At 47.4% G+C, this 19,589-nt stretch overlaps 1 protein-coding gene across 1 annotated transcript in view; it reads right to left on the minus strand.

Annotated features, from left to right (window-relative positions):
* c5h10orf67 (chromosome 5 C10orf67 homolog) overlaps window positions 1-10,756 on the minus strand; it is a 434,228-nt gene extending 423,472 nt beyond the window's left edge. Inside the window, exon 1 of the mRNA XM_038796454.1 lies at window positions 10,581-10,756. Coding sequence (XP_038652382.1) covers window positions 10,581-10,678 — 98 coding nt within the window. The 5' untranslated portion in view covers window positions 10,679-10,756. The remainder of the gene's footprint in view (window positions 1-10,580) is intronic.
* Window positions 10,757-19,589: the final 8,833 nt, after the last annotated feature.

The raw sequence follows: 19,589 nt of genomic DNA on the forward strand, positions 1-19,589 counted from the left end.
GCCTTTGTGTCCCTAGTAGCCCGACGAAGGATTCTGCTGCAGTGGAAGGATGCAAGGCCCCCAAGTGTGGAGACCTGGATCAGTGACATGGCGGGATTTATAAAATTGGAAAGGGTCAAATTTGCCCTGAGAGGATCAATACAAGGGTTCTGTAAACGATGGCAGTCTTTTCTGAACTTCCTGGCTCAAGATAGGTAACTTGGTCAATAGCAGCAGCAACCCGCGGGGGGGGGGGGGGGGGGGGGGGGGGGGGGGGGGGCGTTCCTTATTGTAGTGTCTATTCTGTAACTTTATATTGTGTTAATTTGCGTTGTTGTTAAAATGCTGTGTTGTTCATGGAGGTGGGGTGAATGTTTATGATTGTTAATATTATTGTTATTTTTGGTATTTTATTGTTGTATAAATTCAAAATTTTTCAATAAAATTTATTTAAAAAAAAAAATAAGTGTGAATGGGAGCACTGAATCCCAAGTGGTATTGTTTTCCTGGACCATCTTTCTAAGGGTAGATTTTAGAGTCCGATTCATGCGTTCCACTATTCCGCTTGACTGGGGGTGACACGCAATGTGGAAATTTTGTTTAATCCCGAATATGGTCAGGACGTTCTTCATGACCTGTCCTGTAAAGTGAGATCCCTGGTCTGATTCAATACTTCTGGGGAGTCCCCATCTAGTAAAGATGTGGTGGGTCAGGATCTTTGCGGCTGTCTTTGCTGTGTTTTTACGAGATGGGGATGCCTCTACCCATTTCGTGAACATATCAATGACCACCAGTACGTATTTATAGCCATTCCTGCAAGGGGGCAATGGACCCTATAAACGATCTGGAGGTTTGTCCAGGGGCCATTAACGGGGCGAGTGTGGCTGAGTTGTGCCTTCTTAGAATACCTCTCCGGGTTATTCTGTGCACAAATCAAACAGTTCTCTATGTAGTGCGTTACATCGTCTCTTAAATTGGGCCACCAACAGAGCTGCCTGAGGTGGGCTGTGGTAGGGTCGATCCCTTGATGTCCATGACCATCATGGAATAAGGCAATCATTTGATTCCTGTCCTTCTCAGGAACCACATACAACTTGTCTTTGATAACCACACCCTCGTGTGTGGTCAGAGCATGTTTAAACTTGTCGTATGGGGCCAAAACATTTCCTCTACTAATCTCCTTGAGATTGCTGTCCTGTCTTTGTGCCTGTACTAGGTCCTCAATGTCTGTCTGTGAGACCTGAACTGAACTCACAGGGGCGCTAGCTGGTGCGCTGGCTGGGGGTGTCCAAAAATGTCCGTGCCTGGAACCTGCTTTTGCCAGTGCGTCGGCTTTCACATTTCCAGGGGGGGATGACCGATGGTGACTTCTAACTTTAATGATGCCATAAGTCCTATCCTTTGCCTGTTCTAGGATATGGCGGAGCAATGGGGCTGATGGAAGGGACTTCCCGTCCGCGGAAACAAAACCTCTTGTCTTCCACGGGGGTAGAAAATCCGTTAGCCTGTTACAGACATATAAACTATCTGAATATATATCTGCAGGGCTGGGGAACGAATCTGGGTCGTCCACTATGTGTGCTATGGCCGCGAGCTCTGCTGCCTGAGCGCCTAAGTGACCGGGTAACTTTAATGCTATCTCCTCTAGTGCGCGTCCCTACGCATGTTCCACATAAATTCCGCATCCAGTGATGCGTTCGCCATCTGTGGATGAACCGTCCACATAGATCCGTAGGGGTGCACACGTGATTGTGTGCTGGGGGCTCTGGCTTGAATTCCCGATCTTCCTGGGAGGCGTCTTAGCAATGAAGGGTCCTGTGTTGTGGAGGGGGGCTACTATTTCGCAATCATGGGGTTGTCCTGGGTATTGGAGGTTGTCTGCTAAAAATCTGTGTGTCCTGGTCCGTTTAACTGTTATGTCCCGTCCCTGTAACAGAAGTGTCCACCTAGCTGCTCTTATCTGGCTCACTGAACCGTCCTTCAGTCGTCCGTCTAAAATTAACTGTGTGGGGGTGTGTTCGGTTAGAATGGTGATGGGGTTGAGTCCGGTAATGTAAGAAAAGTATTGTACTGCCCAGAATACAGTGAGTAGGTGCCTTTCGCAGGCTGAAAATCCTTGCTCTACTGGGTCCAACAGTCTGGAGGCACAAGCCACTAGTCGTAGCTGCTCGTGCCGTTCCTGAAGGAGCACGGCCGAGAGGGTCAGATCTGTGCTTGCTACCTCAATTGCATAGTGGGAGAGCGGGGTCTGGAACTTGTAGTGCAGGGCGGCGCTAAGGGCTTTCTTTAAATCTTCCACAGCCTCTGTATGTTGCGGAAGCCATTCCCTAGGGGCTCCTTTCTTAAGAAGGTCTGAAAGTGGGGCTGCCTTGGTCGCAAAACCATCGATATGGTTCCGACAATACCCAACCAGTCCTAAAAATGACCGGAGGGCTGAAACATTTTGGGGGAAGGGGCAATTTGATGATCGAATCAATTCTTTTTGAACTCGATCTCGCGTTTGCCGTGTGTGATGATTGTACCAAATACATCACTTTATTCTCCCAATAGTTGGGCCTTTCTGGGGTTAACTTTACATCCGATTGACTGTAAGAGTTGTAGGAGTTCAGACAGAAGCGTGATGTGCTGTGCCTTGGTGTCTGTCTGCAGTAATAGGTCGTCCACATACTGTACCAGACATTCGGGTCGGGAAAATTTTGCTAGTCCGTTTGCCAGCTGCCGGTGGAAAATGGAGGGGGAATTGTGGAATCCTTGTGGGAGGCATGTCCACGTGTACTGCTGACCTTTAAAAGTGAAGGCAAATTTGTACTGGCGCGTCTTTGCCAATGGGATTGACCAAAAGCCGTTGCTAATGTCCAATACCGTGAAATACTTGGAGTTGAGTCCCTGCTTGAGCATGGTCTCGGGACTTGTTGCTACCGTGGGGGCTACTGCTGGGGTAACTTTGTTGAGTTCCCGATAATCAATGGTCAGACGCCATGATCCGTCGGGCTTCCTCACTGGCCAAATAGGGGCATTATTAGTCGAGGCTACTGTCCGTAGTATGCCCTGCTCTAATAAGCTCTCTATAACCTTTCCAATTTCTCCCTCTGCTTCTAGGGGAAATCTATACTGTCTTTGTGGTCTCGGGTCAGGTCCTGTAATCTGAACTTGTCCAGTCATTCTGCCGCAGTCGTGCCGGTGACTGGCAAATGACTGGCAAATTGTCTTGTTCAAAACTGCCCTAACCTGTTTGTCCGTGCTAAGCATGGTCGGGTCAAAACAATAGTCACCGACTGCGCTAATCCTATGTTCGTCCTCCCCTACTGTGAGCGTTGCGGGTGCTCTGTCTGATTTTTGCCATTCGCCAGACACACTGATTGACTGGGTCGAACGACAGGCTGTGGGCATTCATAAAATCAATGCCCAGTATGTGTTCTGCTGTGCGGGGCAGATTAACTAAGACAACAGGGTGTCTGGTGGAGTTATTCCCTAGCTGGATTGGTACAGGGCTGTAATGGTTCCTTGCTGCGAGTGTCCTGTAAATCCGCTGAGTGATATTGTGGCTGCAGTGGGCCACGTGTTTGCCTGTGGTGTAGTGGAGGAATTAATGGTCGTGCGGAACCCTCCTGTGTCCCAGAGTAATTCTATGGGCTTTCCTCGCATTTTCACCGTGACTACCGGTCGTCCGGATCGGTCCCAGAGGGTGTCACAGACCCAAATTGGGGGAGCCGAACACCGTCAGTTCGTTCCGTCCACATTGTTCTGTCTGACTGCATCCCTATACTGTGAATAGGCTTCGCTCTGTTCCTGTTCAGAGTGCCTGTCTGCTGGCCTCTCTGAGATTTCTGCAGGGCGTTGCATTCCGTAGCAAAATGCCCTAACTGTCCGCAGTTAAAACATTCCTGTGACTTCTGTGGGGGCTGTTCTGTCCCCTCATTTACCCATGCGGGGTTTTGGTGTGCTCTCACTGCCTGAATATCTGCTGCAGCCTGAGCTTCTTCGGGGTTCTTAAATGTTGCCTTGCCGTGGACAGATTGCTCCCAAGCGCGGGACAATCTTTTCAATACCCATTTTTCATTATGGGCCTCTTCTGAGGGGTCGTAATTGGAGCAGGCTGTCTGTCCTGCATCTGTGGCGTGGGAGATAAGGGTGCGGGTCCATTTAACCATATTATCCTGGGTTAAATGTGCGCAGTCTAATGCACCGAAAACTGCAGTGAAGTGAATCCACAGCCTTCCTGCGAATGCTGTGGGGTGCTCGGTCCTTTTCTGCCTACACTTGTTTAGGCCTTCGACTGGGTCCTCTCTGTTGTACCCTATCGCGTCTAAAATAGCTGTATGCATCTCTTCGAGGGTGCCTCCTCCAAAGTTCTGTGGGTCAGGGAGGGCTGCTATTACCGATGAGTCTAAACTCAAAACTGTGAGCTTAACCTGCTAGATAGAAGATAGAACAGTACAGCACAGAACAGGCCCTTCGGCCCTCAATGTTGTGCCGAGCCATGATCACCCTACTCAAACCCACGTATCCACCCTATACCCGTAACCCAACAACCCCCCCTAACCTTACAGGACACTACGGGCAATTTAGCCTGGCCAATCCACCTAACCCGCACATCTTTGGACTGTGGGAGGAAACCGGAGCACCCGGAGGAAACCCACGCACACGGGGAGGACGTGCAGACTCCACACAGACAGTGACCCAGCCGGGAATCGAACCTGGGACCCTGGAGCTGTGAAGCATTTATGCTAACCACCATGCTACCCTGCTGCCTGCTCTCGTGCATCAAGGCCGTAGATGGTCGCCTGTTGCTTAACTTTTGCAAAGAATTGATGGGGGTCTGAAGTGGGGAGAAATAGGGTGATTTTCTCACACGCGTCCCTCAGTTGAGTCACGGTTAAGGGGGTGGTGTAAGTGATCTCGGGTGCGCCGTCTGCGGTTGCTTTTCGTTGGGTGGTGACTGGGTTCATTGGTGCGGGTGCTATCTGCTCTGTGGGGGGTTGGGGCGCTTTCCTTTTCTGCTGCGCTGCTAGTGCACATGTTCCCTGAACATATCGCTGCGCTGTCTCACTTAACTCCTGCCAATCTGGTGCATTCTCGTCCTCTAACTGTGTTCCAAAGGTTTCTTGGAAGCCATTCTGCACTGAAAGCAGAGATTGCAGCTCTGCAATCTGCTTCCTACATTTTGCATGGTCCACTGTGCTTTGCCTTTGTTCAGTGGTGGCAGCATGGAGTGCCCTTAAAGCTGCCTTTAGGTTGCTACACTGCTTATTCAGTGTCTCTACCTGTTTTTCTGATTCTTCTCCTATCAAGACTGCACGCTGCACATCTTGATAGGCTTTTTCGTACTGTACCTGGGAGCTGCTCAGATGGGCTAGACAAGACTGGTGTGCCCTCTTGGCATCATCCACCTCTCTATCCTTATCTGCCAACCTTTCCCTTAATTCTGAATTCTCTCCCTCGATGTCCCTGACATCCACTTTGCTCATTCTACACCTCTCCTCTAACTCTGCTCGGAGCGTCCTGATGACCTCCTCTGTGCCTCGCAATTGTGCCAAGCAGGACACAATTGCCATCGGCTTGCGTGCCTTACTTAAACTTTTCTTATGAATTTCAGAAAAGGTTCTCCCACCAAGTATGCCCTATACTCCCGGGATCTGTCACCTCATTCAAACAAAACTCACTCCAAAGGGGCCATCCTTTCCCTTTGAGGTACTTCCTGAGTTCCAGCTCCCAAACGGGACATGACCTACTCTGCTGCTGTTGGTCGTTGCGACCACGAACTGCACTGGGTTCATGAGGCGTTCCATTGCCTTCATGGCCATCTCTTTCTCTCTTATGCTCTTTTAAATTTGGAACGAGGGATAATAAGGCAGTGCTATAAAATACAGGTACGGCTTTCGCTATTTTCCAAATTATAAACTCCCGACAGTTTGTCACTACAAAAATCTCTCGGTTTTACCTTATAACCCTGTTAGTTACGCATGCAAAAACACACTTCCGAATTATGAGGATTGGTTTGAACTACTTGAACACTTGTGGTTTTTCCTTTTCCCAATTGGATTTCAGATTCAAATTTCTGGGTTCTCTCGGAGTGGGGGGGCCACTTCTAGTCGAATCCCGTAAAGAGGTCACCACTAAATGTTACTCGTTCTGGATGAGTGTGCTTTATACTCAATTTGGCTCTATTTCATTCCTTAGCTCTAGAGTCGCCAGGTATCGTTAAGATATCGCCACAAGTTTCAAATTCAAGTTCAGACCAATAACTCCATACACCAGTTAGTAAGTTCAAACAAGACACGTTTATTATAATACAGTTATCTACTAATTGTGCATATAAAACTACAAGACTAGGCTAATCCTACCACTAACAGGCCAATACTTATCTGGAATAAGGGAACTGCCGGATCAGGAACAACGGCCTCTAGCTTTGTCCTGGATCCGCAGGCTTCCAGTCGGTGTGGACTAAAGGGGTCAGGAGTGTCTACTCTCGTAGCGTGCGTTGTCTGACACTTACTTGATGGCAGCTGCTGACCAGGCCTCCCCTTCTCAAGGTCTTCTGCTGCAACGGTGGTCAAGGAGAGCGCTGGCTAAGAGAGCTGGTCAAGAGGAGGCTGGCTAAGAGAATGAGCTGGGGTCGGGTCTCTGTCTTATACCTCTCCCAGGGTCTCGCGCCCACCTGGGCCGACCCTCTATGCACTCGCAATCGATTGGGTCTCTTCCCAATCGATTGATTTGAATTTCCCCAATAACGGGGCAGTCCCTCGATCACTGGGCGGTTCTTGGGGCTTATTGTTTTGGACTTCTCTTGGCGCCGAGAAGTCTGGCCTTCTATTCACTGTGTAGCGATTTGAGTTAACTTGTTTCCATTGTACCTGGGAATCACCGGATGTCGCCTCATTAGTAAGCTAACTTGTTTTTTTCACAGTGCTGTCTGGTTTCTGCAGCGGTCAGAATACACAAGCGCTTTTATAAGTTGCTTGCTTTTGCAACATGTCCATTTCCCCTGCATTCTTTGTAATCTTCCATTTTGTGTTGGGCAGTGGCCACCCCAGGTGGCTACAGAACCCAACAAAACTTGCCCTCGTGGTGCAGACCACATGGCCAGATGCCGGAGAAGGCGGCGGCGGCAGCAGCGTCGACAGAGACTCGAGGTGACGGCCCCACCCCACACCCTGCGGACCCGGCCATCCATCAGGCCAGGGAGGGACCAAGAAGGGGAGGCCTGTGACGGCCCAGAGTGTTCAAACTTTGCTGGTTTTTTGAGTTGATGATGAACACTGCGCGGCGCAGGAATCTCCACCTTAACAAGGGGATGGAGCAGCCCTGTGCCATGTCCCCGCGGACTTGGCACCACATTGAGGAGACGGATACCTGCTTCCGATGGCCATCAAGGTCACTGCAGCCCTGATCTTCTACACTTCAGGATCATTCCAGGGCTCGAGCGGGGACTTGTGTGGCATCTCATAAGCTCCAGCCCACAAGTGCATCCGCAAATGTTATGGATGCCCTGTTTTCACGGGCAGCAAACGATATAAACTTTGACATGGGCCAAGCCCAACAGGATGCCTTGGTGGCAGCATTCTCCGCCATCGACGGGATGCCCCAGGTCCAGGGTTGCCATGCGCTCACCGGGTTGTCAGGGAGTGTACTACATCAACAGAAAGGGGTTCCACTCCTTTATCATCCAGCTCGTGTGTGACCACTAGATGTAGATCATGCACGTGTGTGCACACTTCCTCAATGAAGGACTTGTCATATGAGGAGCGGTTGAGGGTCTGCACTCTGGGTCTGCACTCAATGGGGTTTAGGATGAGGGAAGATCTCATTGAAACTTACAGAATACCGAGGGGCGTAAGACAGAGTGGACGTGGAGAAGATGTTTCCACTTGTTGGAGAGACTAGAACCTGAGGGCACAGCCTCAGACTAAAGGGACAATCCTTTTAAAACTTGAGATTAGGATGCGTTTCTTCAGCCAGAGGGTGGTGAATCTGTGGAATTCATTGCCGCAGAAGGCTGTGGAGGCCAAGTCACTGAGTGTCTTCAAGACACAAATAGATAGGATCATGATTGATAAGGGAATCAGGGGTTTGGGCGACCAGGCCGGAGAATGAGGATGTGAAACATATGAGCCATGATCAAATGGTGGAGCAGACTCGTTCGGGTGAATGGCCTAATGCTGCTCCTATATCTTATGGCCTATGGTCTTATGGGTCCAAAAATGGCTGTGGCAGGAGGCAGTGAGTGATGGTCAAAGGTTGTTTTTGTGGCTGGAAGCCTGTGTCCAGTGGCATTCACCAGAGATCGGTGCTGGGTCCTTTGCTGTTTGCAGTATACATTAATGATCTGGAATCAAATGTAGGAGATATGATCAATAAGTTTGTAGATGGCACAAAAATTAGTACCGTGTTAAATAGTGCAGAGGAAAGCCTTCAACTACAGGACGTTGAAGACAGGCAGGATAGATGGGCAGAACAGAGGCAAATGGAATCCTAGGAAGTACAGAGGATCAGCGGGACCTTGGTGTGCATGTCCATAGATCACTGAAGACACAGGGAGAAGGTGCAAAGTCTACACAGTCACCCAAGGTTAGGATTGAACTGGGTTCTGGTGCTGAAGTAGCAGTGGTAACCATTGTGCCACTGTGGATAGAAAGGAACTTTTCCCCTTGGTAACCAGGGAGATTTACAAGAGATGTGAGGAAAATGTTTTTCATCCAGAGGGTGGTAGGAATCTGGAACTCACTGTCTGAAAGGGTGGGAGAAGCGGGAAGCTTCACAGCATTTAAGAAGTATTTAGATGAGCATTTTAAATGTCATAACATACAAGGCCATGTTCTGGAAAATGGGATTAGAGTAAATAGGTGTTTGATGGTTAGCGCGGACTCGATGGGCCAAACGGTCTCATTCCATGCTGTAAAAACTCTGGCCGTGATCCAATTGCCACGCTACGCCTGAAAGTCAGCTCACCACGACAGTGTGGCCAATAAAAGCCAAGAATCCCCACTCCTGGATCTACCCGGCTCGCAATGCCTTGCGAGATCTAATTTGGGCAAATCTGCATATTAAAACGAGACAGCTAGTCTCACTTTAATGTTCAGATTCTTGAGGTACCTGAGGTTTTGGAATCTATCCCCTTTGCCTCAGAGCCTTTCGGCGAGTGGTTTGTTACTGGTCTCCACAATAGGGACCAAATGGAACACCAATTGTGGGGGTCTCCCAGGGATCGGAAGTCCTGTCCCCAGCTGCATGCCCTTTTGGTAGGGTGATCCTTGGCACTGCTGGTGCCACCTGGGCACCCTGGCTGTGCCACTCTGTGCCAGACTGGCACTGCCGAGGTGCCCAGCTGGCATGAGCACTGCCAGGTTGATCCTCCCCGTACTGCGTTCTGGCTCGGGAGTTCAAGATCGCTTTGTGAACCTCGGAGACCTTGTTCTTTCGCTACACTGTGGAGTTCTGGTGAGTTCTGGTGTACCACTGAGGTCCCTTATACGATACCAGTTGTGTTGTATAGCCATGTGTTTCTCGGTGCAGCAAACACCGGGAAACATGTGGTTAAACGCGCTCACTGTGGGATTATGTTCCCAATTAATTGAATCGCGTTCAGTGATTCTATTTCCAGCCTGTTGACCACGGGTTTGGAAGGAGCAGGAAAACGTGAGGGGAAAATGCCCGGCTCACCAACTTTTTCCCGTCCTCAACGCTCTTTTCCCAAGATACGTCAAATGCTACCCACCCATCTGTGGCAGGAAGCCAATTATGGTTAATTAAAGAGGTATTTTTAGCGAGTTATGGAATTTTGTCTGCTTCAGACTGAATCCCCACTGTTTCTGCAACTCAGAGATCAGAGTGCCAAGGGATTTCTATGTACTGGTCACTTTAAAGAACAAATATGGTGTTGTGAGACTACTTAAATGTCCTTCTCCATTCACAGTGGGTCTGCTGGCCACTCTTCGGACACCCGCCATCCCTACTTAGACGAAGCTCACAGATCGAGGCAGCTTCTTAATTCATAGAATGTACAGTGTAGAAGGAGGCCATTCGGCCCATCGAGTCTGCACCGGCCCTTGGAAAGAGCAGCCCACTTAAAGGCACACCTCAGGGAAGGTCGCACCCGATGTCCCGTCCCACCATGTGCACGCCCAGGTTGACAACGCACAAATCAGCCCGATACCAGCTGGAACGTGTAAACCCCCGCCTCCCCCGGTTGGAGAAGCACATATTGACAGATGGACTGTAAAACGGGACGCTTGTGGGCTAATTCCTATTGCAACTGGATAACCTGCCCACAGGCGCTGTGTGTTGCCAGGGCTTATATGTGACCAAGGGCCACCTGAATTTTAAAAATACTGAAGGAATGCCCATCAATCATCGTCCAACAAGGATTCCAGACACTTGGCCGAAATAAATATGGGGGGGAGGGAGAGAACATCAAATATTTATCCCGCGGGCAGTAATTGGAATGTGTTTTTTTTTCTCGTGTTGCTGACGGCAGGTTATAAATCTGACTCTAGTTTGTACAAAAACACTGTGTGGGACCGAGGGTGAAACCACCCCTCCCCCCCCTCCCCCCGGGGCCGCCAGACTCTTAACAAACCGAAATAAACACTGTCCGCCTTTACCCGGGGTAACGGTTGGCTCCGGACGAGTAAGACAACAGAAAGACCAGGTTCTGATCATTGCCGCGCACGGACTCCAGCGGGGAAGTGACAGCCGCCATTTGCCGGCCGACCGGCCGCTACATTCGCTGTGGCCCTCACCATGGTAACCGAACCGGCAGGACCTCCCCCCCACTCCCGCGTCTGTTCTCGGCTGTGCCTGATCGAAAAAGAAATCGCCGGCACCCAAGTGCGCAGGCGCAGGGAAAGCGGCTGCACTGGTGAAACGGCAATGGTGGCTGTGCTGATTGCGGAATTGGGCCACATCCAGTTCCCGATATAACCGAGCAGCTCGGCTGGGTCACGACACCTGACAGCCGACAAAAAAAAACATCGTACAACTGAAATACAACTCTTTTTCGTTTATGGCCCAGGCCATTGTCTCAAGGTGACCACAGAAATCGAGTTCCTTTTATGTTTCATGGTACTGAAGACCATTTTTTGAAGAGGTTTAGAACTGAGCTCTTGATTGTGCAACCAACTTGCTGAAAGAACATTATCGTGGGTATGGAAAATTGTGACCACAACTGAAAGAAACAGGAAGATACTAGGCAGACCTGCGGGATGGACGGCAGATAAAAACTAAGTGCATGGGTGTCCATATCTTGCAAGGACAAAATATTAGTGTATGCATGGGACCAAAGAGAAAATGCTGGAAAATCTCAGCACGCCTGGCGCATCTGTAGGGAGAGAAAAGAACTAATGTTTCGAGTCCAGATGACACATTGTCAAAGCATACATGAGTTCTAGTGCCCAACTAAAAAGGTTTATTCGGATTTTGATTTGTATACATATCTACACAAATAGCTATTCTATTCCACCCCTTAATCAAAAAAGTTACACCCTGTTCAAAGTCCCTCCAACTTATATACGCTTCTTGATTTAATTTATTTACAAATCCAAATTGACCACTGTTTTCCTATTCCTAACCTGCCTTTCTTGACCCAAATTTTCAAAACTTGGGAAGGACCTTGATCCATGTTGGAGGTGAAGTTTTCTCTAACAAAGATTGATTCTGATCTTGAACGTCTGAGAGGTGTAAGAATTACACAATACTTATGGGGATTTTAAGCAAGCAATTAAACAATAGCCTTCTGACACGCAGTGGCAAGATGCCCCTCCTTGGGGATGCAGCACGGGGTCTTTAAAAATGGACAGTTCTGCACCCAGTACTGGCCTGAGCACTGATAACTGGACTTTTGTAGTATTTTATAGAATGCTATTACTAACTGCCTTCGGTTGGGTGTTCGGTTTACTCCGCTGCTGTTTATTTACTTTAGCGGATGAAAAGCAGTTGTTAACTCTAACTTCTCTTTAATCACATTCTGTCATGGCGATGGACAATGCTACTTGGCAAACTATGTTGAAAGTTAACTGGGCCCCCTCCCCCGACAACACAAATCCTGTTCCACCCCCCCTCCGCTGACAAGCAGATGCATCCTGTCCCCCCCACCACGGAAATAATGATCAAACCCCCCCCCCCCCCCAGAGCACACACGCATGAGGGTGACCAGACCACCCCCCATCAGATTAGCCAGTGATTGACAGTTGAATTAGTCCAGAGATGGATGCTTGGTGGAGCTAAGTGGTTTCACTTCCTTTTATTCACAGTAGAAAGCACTTAGCTCCTTTTGATGTGGTGAGATGTCAATCATAGAAAGAGTGTTTGTAAACAGTGTCATTAGCATCAAAGCAGGATACTTGAGATGCATTCAAACACTGGAAAGATGGATCAACAATCCGTCATGTCTGCAATGCCTTTGGACTAACAAAACTGTGAATCACTGGCTAATGAAATGTATTTGTGTGTGAAATTGTATGGGAGGTTTGCATTTCAAATGCGGTCAAGGGATTTGAAGCCCTTTCAAGTGTACTTGACTTTCTGATACTTATAGTAGCTGTGGCTTTAAACACTTGTGTCTGAGGCACTAGATGTTAGGGAAGGGTAAGTGATCTTTTACTGTACTGCCTGGACCACTCTTCAGCTTTCAGGCAGGGATCTCTGATGGGGGTGTCTGATGGAGGTCTGGGGGGGGGGGGGAGTGGTTGGTGGGAGAGTAGGTCGGGTCAGGGTCACCTTCATGTGTGCATGCTGTGGGGGGGAATGTTGTTGGGTGGTGGGGTTGCCGCTACTTATCAGCTGGTGGGAGGGACAGGATTTGCGTTGTGGGGGAGGGGACCTTCCATTGGACTTTTGGGGGGGCACCATGGTTATGCATTGGCCCCCTTGACCCACCTCGGGGTCCACTGAGTCAGGGCCACACTTGGGCAAACGTGCACCAAACCCCGCCTGGTGGTTTTCCCGCTGTGGGGGTCAGTGCATAACAGGCGGTAGTGAATCAGGCTTCCAGCCCATTAATTATTTTGACATTGATGCAAATCACCGAATTGCATCCTGCCACCGGTGCACGGTGGGTAGTGCATTCACGCCGCCAGTGGGGGATCAGAGCATCACAAAGCGTTTGGCGCTCGGTCTCAATCCTGTTTTTCAAGCGACCTGCCAATCAGGAATCCTGATACTGGCATTGGGCAATGGAAAATCCACCCATGGGACGCAATTCAATGGAAAAGTTTCGAAGTTTATCTGTGGCCGGTTTTTCAGGGAGTTTCCCAGCACTATCCAAAGACACCAGTCACTTATTTTGGGCCCTGCGGAATTTCTCAGTGGTTTAGCCCACATTTAGAATTTTTTTCAGAACTGGGAAGCTGCACTCGGATCAGGCCGCCATTTTGAAAGGGTGCCCCAATCTCTAAGTGAGCTTGTAAGTTCCCCATATTCCCCACCCATGGGCAATGTCACCACCCCCCCCCCCCCCCCCCCCCCCCCACACACACACAGGCACTTCCCCACACCTTCCCAAGTAAGGACACCCCGCTATGGGAGCCTTGGGTCCCCCCCCTCTTTCAGCCCCCCATGTCCCCTTCAAGGACCCCCCAATCGTCACCCCCCCCCAACTTCCCAGAGGTATCTACCGACCTGCTGTGCATCCTCCCCATCCTCCTTCATACCCCCCTCCACCCTCCTTTCTTGGGTACGGCCACTGACCTTTGGCAGTGCCACCTGGGCACCCTTGCACTGCCACCCTGGCAGTTCTGCCAGCTTGCCAGTGCCACCCAAGCATCTTGGCAGTGCCAGGGTGGCAGTGTTGCAAAATGTTATAACATGCAAGATTTCCTCAGTGAATGGTAGTGCACAAAAGTTGTTTACATAGAACAGTACAGCACAGAACAGGCACTTCAGCCCTCGATGTTGTGCCGAGCTTTGCCTGACACCAAGATCAAGCTATTCCACTCCCTGTCATTCTGGTGTGCTCCATGTGCCTATCCAATAACTGCTTGAAAGTTCCTTAAAAAATGCTTGAAACTTCCTAAAACCAAGTTTAGAACTAGGTTTTTTGTTATGCCTATTAAATGTTCAAAGGTTGAAAACTTATTCTCATGTCAAAAGTTGGCTTTTCATGTTTATGTTGCTGGAAGTTTAATTGATTAAAAACATGTCCTGGAGAGGGAGATGTCGGACCACAGCGATTGGGTGGTGGCATTGGAGGTGAAGGTGGGGCTCCTGGGGAATCTTTGCAAGTCGCTAAGTGCAAAGATGGAAGAGCAGGAGAACAGGACTAGTGGGCAGAACCTGCGTATCGTCGGCCTACCTGAAGGAGTGGTAGGCACAAGTGCCAGGAGATACGTCTTGAGGATGCTGGCAGGGCTGGTGACTGAGGATAAATCCCCCTGAATACAAATTCCAAGAAGACTAGGGCACGACCTGAGACTACAAGACTACCTATAGGGCAGGGAACCACAATGTAATATTATTTTGGGCATGAAAAAATAATCAATTCTAGTATTACATTGGTGGGGAGCGAAGTCTGGAAATTCCCGCCCGAGGCCAATGGACCCAGTGGCGGACCTACATTTTTGGGGGCCTGAAGCTTGAACTGTTATGGGGGCCCCTTCGCAACCAGCAACGAGGTCTGGGTAACCACTGTTATCTTTTTCAATGGGGTTGTTCCATGACAGATCACCACAAATTTTTTTTAAATTTAACCACTACCCCTCAGATTTTGATTAAAATTGCTGTACTGGATTATCTCACATGCCAAAGTCACTGGTGAGAATAAAAATTTCCTGTGCCTTATAGTTTTCGAGATATGGGGGGATGAAAATTAGGGAAATGTTATATACATGCATGGTGCATCATAGAATGATGAAATAAAACATAGAAAAGACCACAGACAATATAATCTTTTATTTTAGACCCCTATGAGAATACATACTGCATGAAGCACATTTTACAAAATACTCTTTTCTGTTTTTTCTAGCAACATATTCACGTACAGTTTTGTCACATGTGAGCTTCCTTGCAATGTCATTTTCTAGAGACAATATGCATAAAGAGTTGAAGCGCTCTTCAGTCATGGCAAACCGAAATTTGTTCTTTATCAAGGATAGCTTTGAAAAATTCCTTTCTGCTTCACAGCTCGTGATAGGCATTGTCCAGGAATCAAACCGTGCTGCTGGCCTGCCTTGGTCTGCAGCACAGTTCAATTCCCGGACCAGCCGCCCCGAACAGGCGCCAGAATGTGGCGACGAGGGGCTTTTCACAGTAACTTCATTGAAGCCTACTTGTGACAATAAGCAATTTTCATTTCATTTCAAGTACAGCTTAAGCGCAGTAGTAATATTGGGGAACACTTCAATTAAGTGTTGCTCACAAATAAGCTGAAGAACTTCTGCGCATTGCATTTTAGATGGCGTGTTTTCTGGGATTTCCTACGGTGCAAATATTCTTTGAACTGATAACACTTGTTTACTATTTTGTGGTCAATCTCATCTTTGTAACACGATATTATAAGTTTAATACTGTCCTCATCAATTTCAGAATTGTTCACCAATTCTGAGAGGAACTTGAACCTTTTTGCAATCTGCTCATGTGTCAATCCTCTTGCGTAACTGGATTATCAAGCAGTCATAGAGTTGAGATAGAACTTCTATCCTAAATTTGTCAGCTCCTCTCAAAGAAGCAATACCACTTGTTCCATCTGAAAATTTCCTTGTACCAATGCATTTGGAAGCATCAGAATAGCTAGCCTATGCTAGACTAGACTAAGTTAGGCAAGACTATGCCACCAAAACTCATAGGCAAAGGTAATGTAACATAATTTTACCATTATTTGAACACTTTTCATAAACACCTGTAATTTAACACAAATTCACCCTTTTATTGCTTTTTCATAAATACTTGTAATGTAGTATTAGCACAGGCTATGCGGTCGTAGCCTACCTTCCATTCACCTCTTCATAAAAACAATAGGCTTAGGCTAATCTAACACTATTTCACCTTTCTTACCTTACTTTTCTAAATATAACATTTATTTTTGAGTAGGGGTAATTAAAATATTGTGTAGGTATCTTTATGAACACTTTATTGAAAAACATTCTTGTCTAGATCACTATCTCTAGTGCTATCATGTTGAAAATTCACGTTAGCATTGTGATCGCCTTTTCAACAGCTCCCCTTTTTTGTTACGACACGTCATCTACTGTTTGTATTTCTGTCATAAAAAGTGTTTTAAACTATTTATAATTATTTTATATTAAATATATTTAGAATGAAACATCCTTAATTTGAACGTTTTTTCGTTTACAGCTAGCCTACATGATACTTTAATAACCTTTTAATTTTTATTTTAACTATTATTTTGTACTGAATTACACTTATTTTTTTTTAAACCCCTTCTCATACAGTAGACCCAAAATTTTTAAGCAATGTGGACTAAAGTTGCTTCTGGGCCCCTCCGGGATTAGGGGCCCTGAAGCTTAAAGTTTCATAGTAGAACCGCCCCTGAATGGACCTTTACTTGGCCCGAGGCCAATTGACCTTTCCGGCAGGTGGGCGGAAGAATCCAGCCCTTTATCTTCAGGATGCAATATTCTCCAAACATCCAAGTACCACATATCCTCTCAAAGTGATACCTTTGCCTGTTGAGTGGAAGGAATCCTAGTTATGGGAAGTTTGTCCATCAAAGGATTAAGATGGTAGTTAAAGTCCCCACCTATGAAGGAATTTGTTGAAGCTAATTCAGCAAATTCCATGAAGACTTTATGGAAGGTCTTAGAGGGCCATTGACATTATCGAAAACAATTCCACATGCAGCACCCATTTAACAATTACGTACCTTCCCCTTTTTGTCCTTCACACAGTTCTCCAGTCTAAAAGACACATTCGTATTAACTAAAATTGCAATCCCCTGGCTACTAGTCGGCAATGAGACAAAAAGCACCAGTGCCACCCAGTCCCGCTTCAGTTTCTGGTGCTCCTTGTCCTCTAAATGCATTTCCTGCAAAGCTATGTCAAGTTTCTCCTTTTTGAGGAAGGACAGAATCTTTTTTTCTTTTAATAGGATAATGTACCCTCATCCATTCCAAGAATAGAGTTTCAAAGTAGCTATGCCATTGCTTATTGAACCAAAGAAAGCACATGATATTGGCACAAAGAAAATGGCTTACCAGACAAGGATTTTCCCACCCTGCTCGGGAGTGCATGCGCAGGAGAGAACATACTTCCCCCAGCTCCAGCCATACCGGAAGCACCAGTGACACATTACAAAGTATTTTTCTAAGACATAAGACTTGACTGTACCCTTACAGGAACCAATTAATGATTCTTTAACCAAAAAAGTAATAATAAACAAAACACCCAAAACCAATAGCTCTCCAGGAGTTACCCTCACCAAACGTGAGGCCCTGCAGGGCTGTATCTACAAACAATCCATAATTACACCAAGGGCTCTTTCTCCCCAAAGGAGGGGAGGCAAAATGTGCCACGTAAAACGCAGAATGCCCTTTCTGCATTCTAACTCTTCCTATTGAAACTTAATCCACACACCTCCGAGCAATGGCACTATTTATATTCATCATGATCAGTGCTATTTGAACGTGATAACTGAAAGGATTCCAGGCTGAGTGTTGCCACGGCTCACAGAAACACAGCTATTCCCACACTCACATCATGTTATCCCCATATAATTTTTTAAAATATTACAAAAATGATGACAAGACACCTCTTTTTGGAAAGGGCATGCTTCAATTCTAATAACATGTAGGCCGAGATCCAACAGCCACACTGTGCCGGAAAAGCAGCATGCTGCGGTGCTGCAGCGTGGCCAACAAAAGTCGGGAGACCCTACTTCTGGGATTTACCTGAATCGCCACACCTCGCGAGATCCATCGCGATCTCGTGAGACATTGATGTAAATTCCACCCACAATGGGCAGGATCACCTTTTGGCAAATCTGCATATTAGAGCAAGGCAGTAAGCTTCGCTCTAATGTGCAGGCTCCTGAGGTACCTGAGGCTTTTGGGGATCAGACTGAATGACAGTTGTGGGGGTTTCCCAGGGGATCAGAGGCTCCCAGCTGCATGCCCTTTGGGCAGGGTGGTGCCCTGCCATTGTTGGTGAAATCTTGGAACCCTATCAATGCCACCTGGACACATTGGAAGTGCCGGCGAACACCCAGGTGGCACTGACATCTGGCATGGGCACTTCCATGTTGGCACTGCCAGGGTGCCAAGCTGCCATTTTTTTGCATGCACGCACAATCAGGTCTGGGGTACCCGGTGTAGGTGTTGGGAGGGGCAGAGCTCTGCACTGTACAAAAGGGGCTATGTGCTGCCTCAGCCCTGTGTTTCCCATTCAGCCCCTTAGTCAATGTGAGGCGCGAGGGGACTTTGTTCCTTTTTTGGGAGAATCGCGCCCATATTTTCCACATTTTTCCTGCGCCTCAAGGGAAAAAAAGAATGAAGAGGTCAAGTACAATAACACTTTACTTGGAGCTAAAATCTCAATCCATTTTTTCGTATACTGCGCTGCAGCACAAAATCCAAAGAAATGTGGCAAACATTAACGGCAAGTCTGACCTTTTTTAGCAAACAATCAAGCAAGTATGAATACTGAATGAGATTCAATGGCACAATTCAGTTCATAGTATCAAAAATAACAAAGTGTTCCAATTCAATGAGGATATTAAAGTTGCTATTACGTACACCAATAAATAAAGAACTTGAAAACCAAATTTCCTTCAAGTGCAATAAATACACAGAACATAGAACATACAGTACAGAAGGAGACCATTCAGCCCATCGAGTCTGCACCGACCAAGTCCTCACTTCCACCCTATCCCCTTAACCCAGTGTTCTTCAAACTTTTTTCCCGGGGACCCATTTTTGCCAACCTTCGGGACCCATCCCGGCCGACCTTCACGACCCACGCCGGTCGACCTTCGCAACCCACCATTTTCTCTTACCATTGATGCGAGAGATGAGCCTGCTTGGTCCTCACGATCTCACTCCAATTAGGTTCACAGGAAGAGAGGGCTGTGCGTATATCGGGTGAAGGGTTCAGCTGGTTCCTTTGTGGTGTCTTCATCTTTGTGAGGACAGAAAATCCAACCTTGCACATGTAAGTCGTTGTGAAGGGCAAGAGCAACAAAATGCTTGTTTTACTCAGCTCCGGATACTCCTCAGAGATGCTACTCCAGAATGCTGACAGCCTTATTGACTTGTGCCATATTTTTAATGTGCTGTCACAGCTGAGGCGCATAAGCCCAATTTCTTAATTTGGAGTCAGCTGCAAGTTAAGAACTGATTCTGGGGTCTCAAACTCAAAGGGATTTTTCACCCACCTCTTCTCTCTCAAAATCTTAAACTTCTCCTCTGGAAAGTAGCAACCAAAATTGTCAATCAGGGCAGCCAGATGCAACTGAATAAGGCTTGCCAATCTATTTACAGTTTCCTTACTAATGCTGTTTTCTTCAATGTGTCGTAGCAGTGTGGGAAACATGTAGTAGTTTTGGCTTCGCAATCTCAATTGCCAAACTCTCAATATCTTTTGGAAAGCTTCGATTTCTTCAGAGTGCTGAAAGCAATCATCATCCTTCCCTTGCAATTTGAGTTTCAGTTCATTTAGAATTGAAA

The sequence above is a fragment of the Scyliorhinus canicula genome, chromosome 5, assembly GCF_902713615.1.
Source record: "Scyliorhinus canicula chromosome 5, sScyCan1.1, whole genome shotgun sequence".
NCBI classification, from domain to species: domain Eukaryota; kingdom Metazoa; phylum Chordata; class Chondrichthyes; order Carcharhiniformes; family Scyliorhinidae; genus Scyliorhinus; species Scyliorhinus canicula.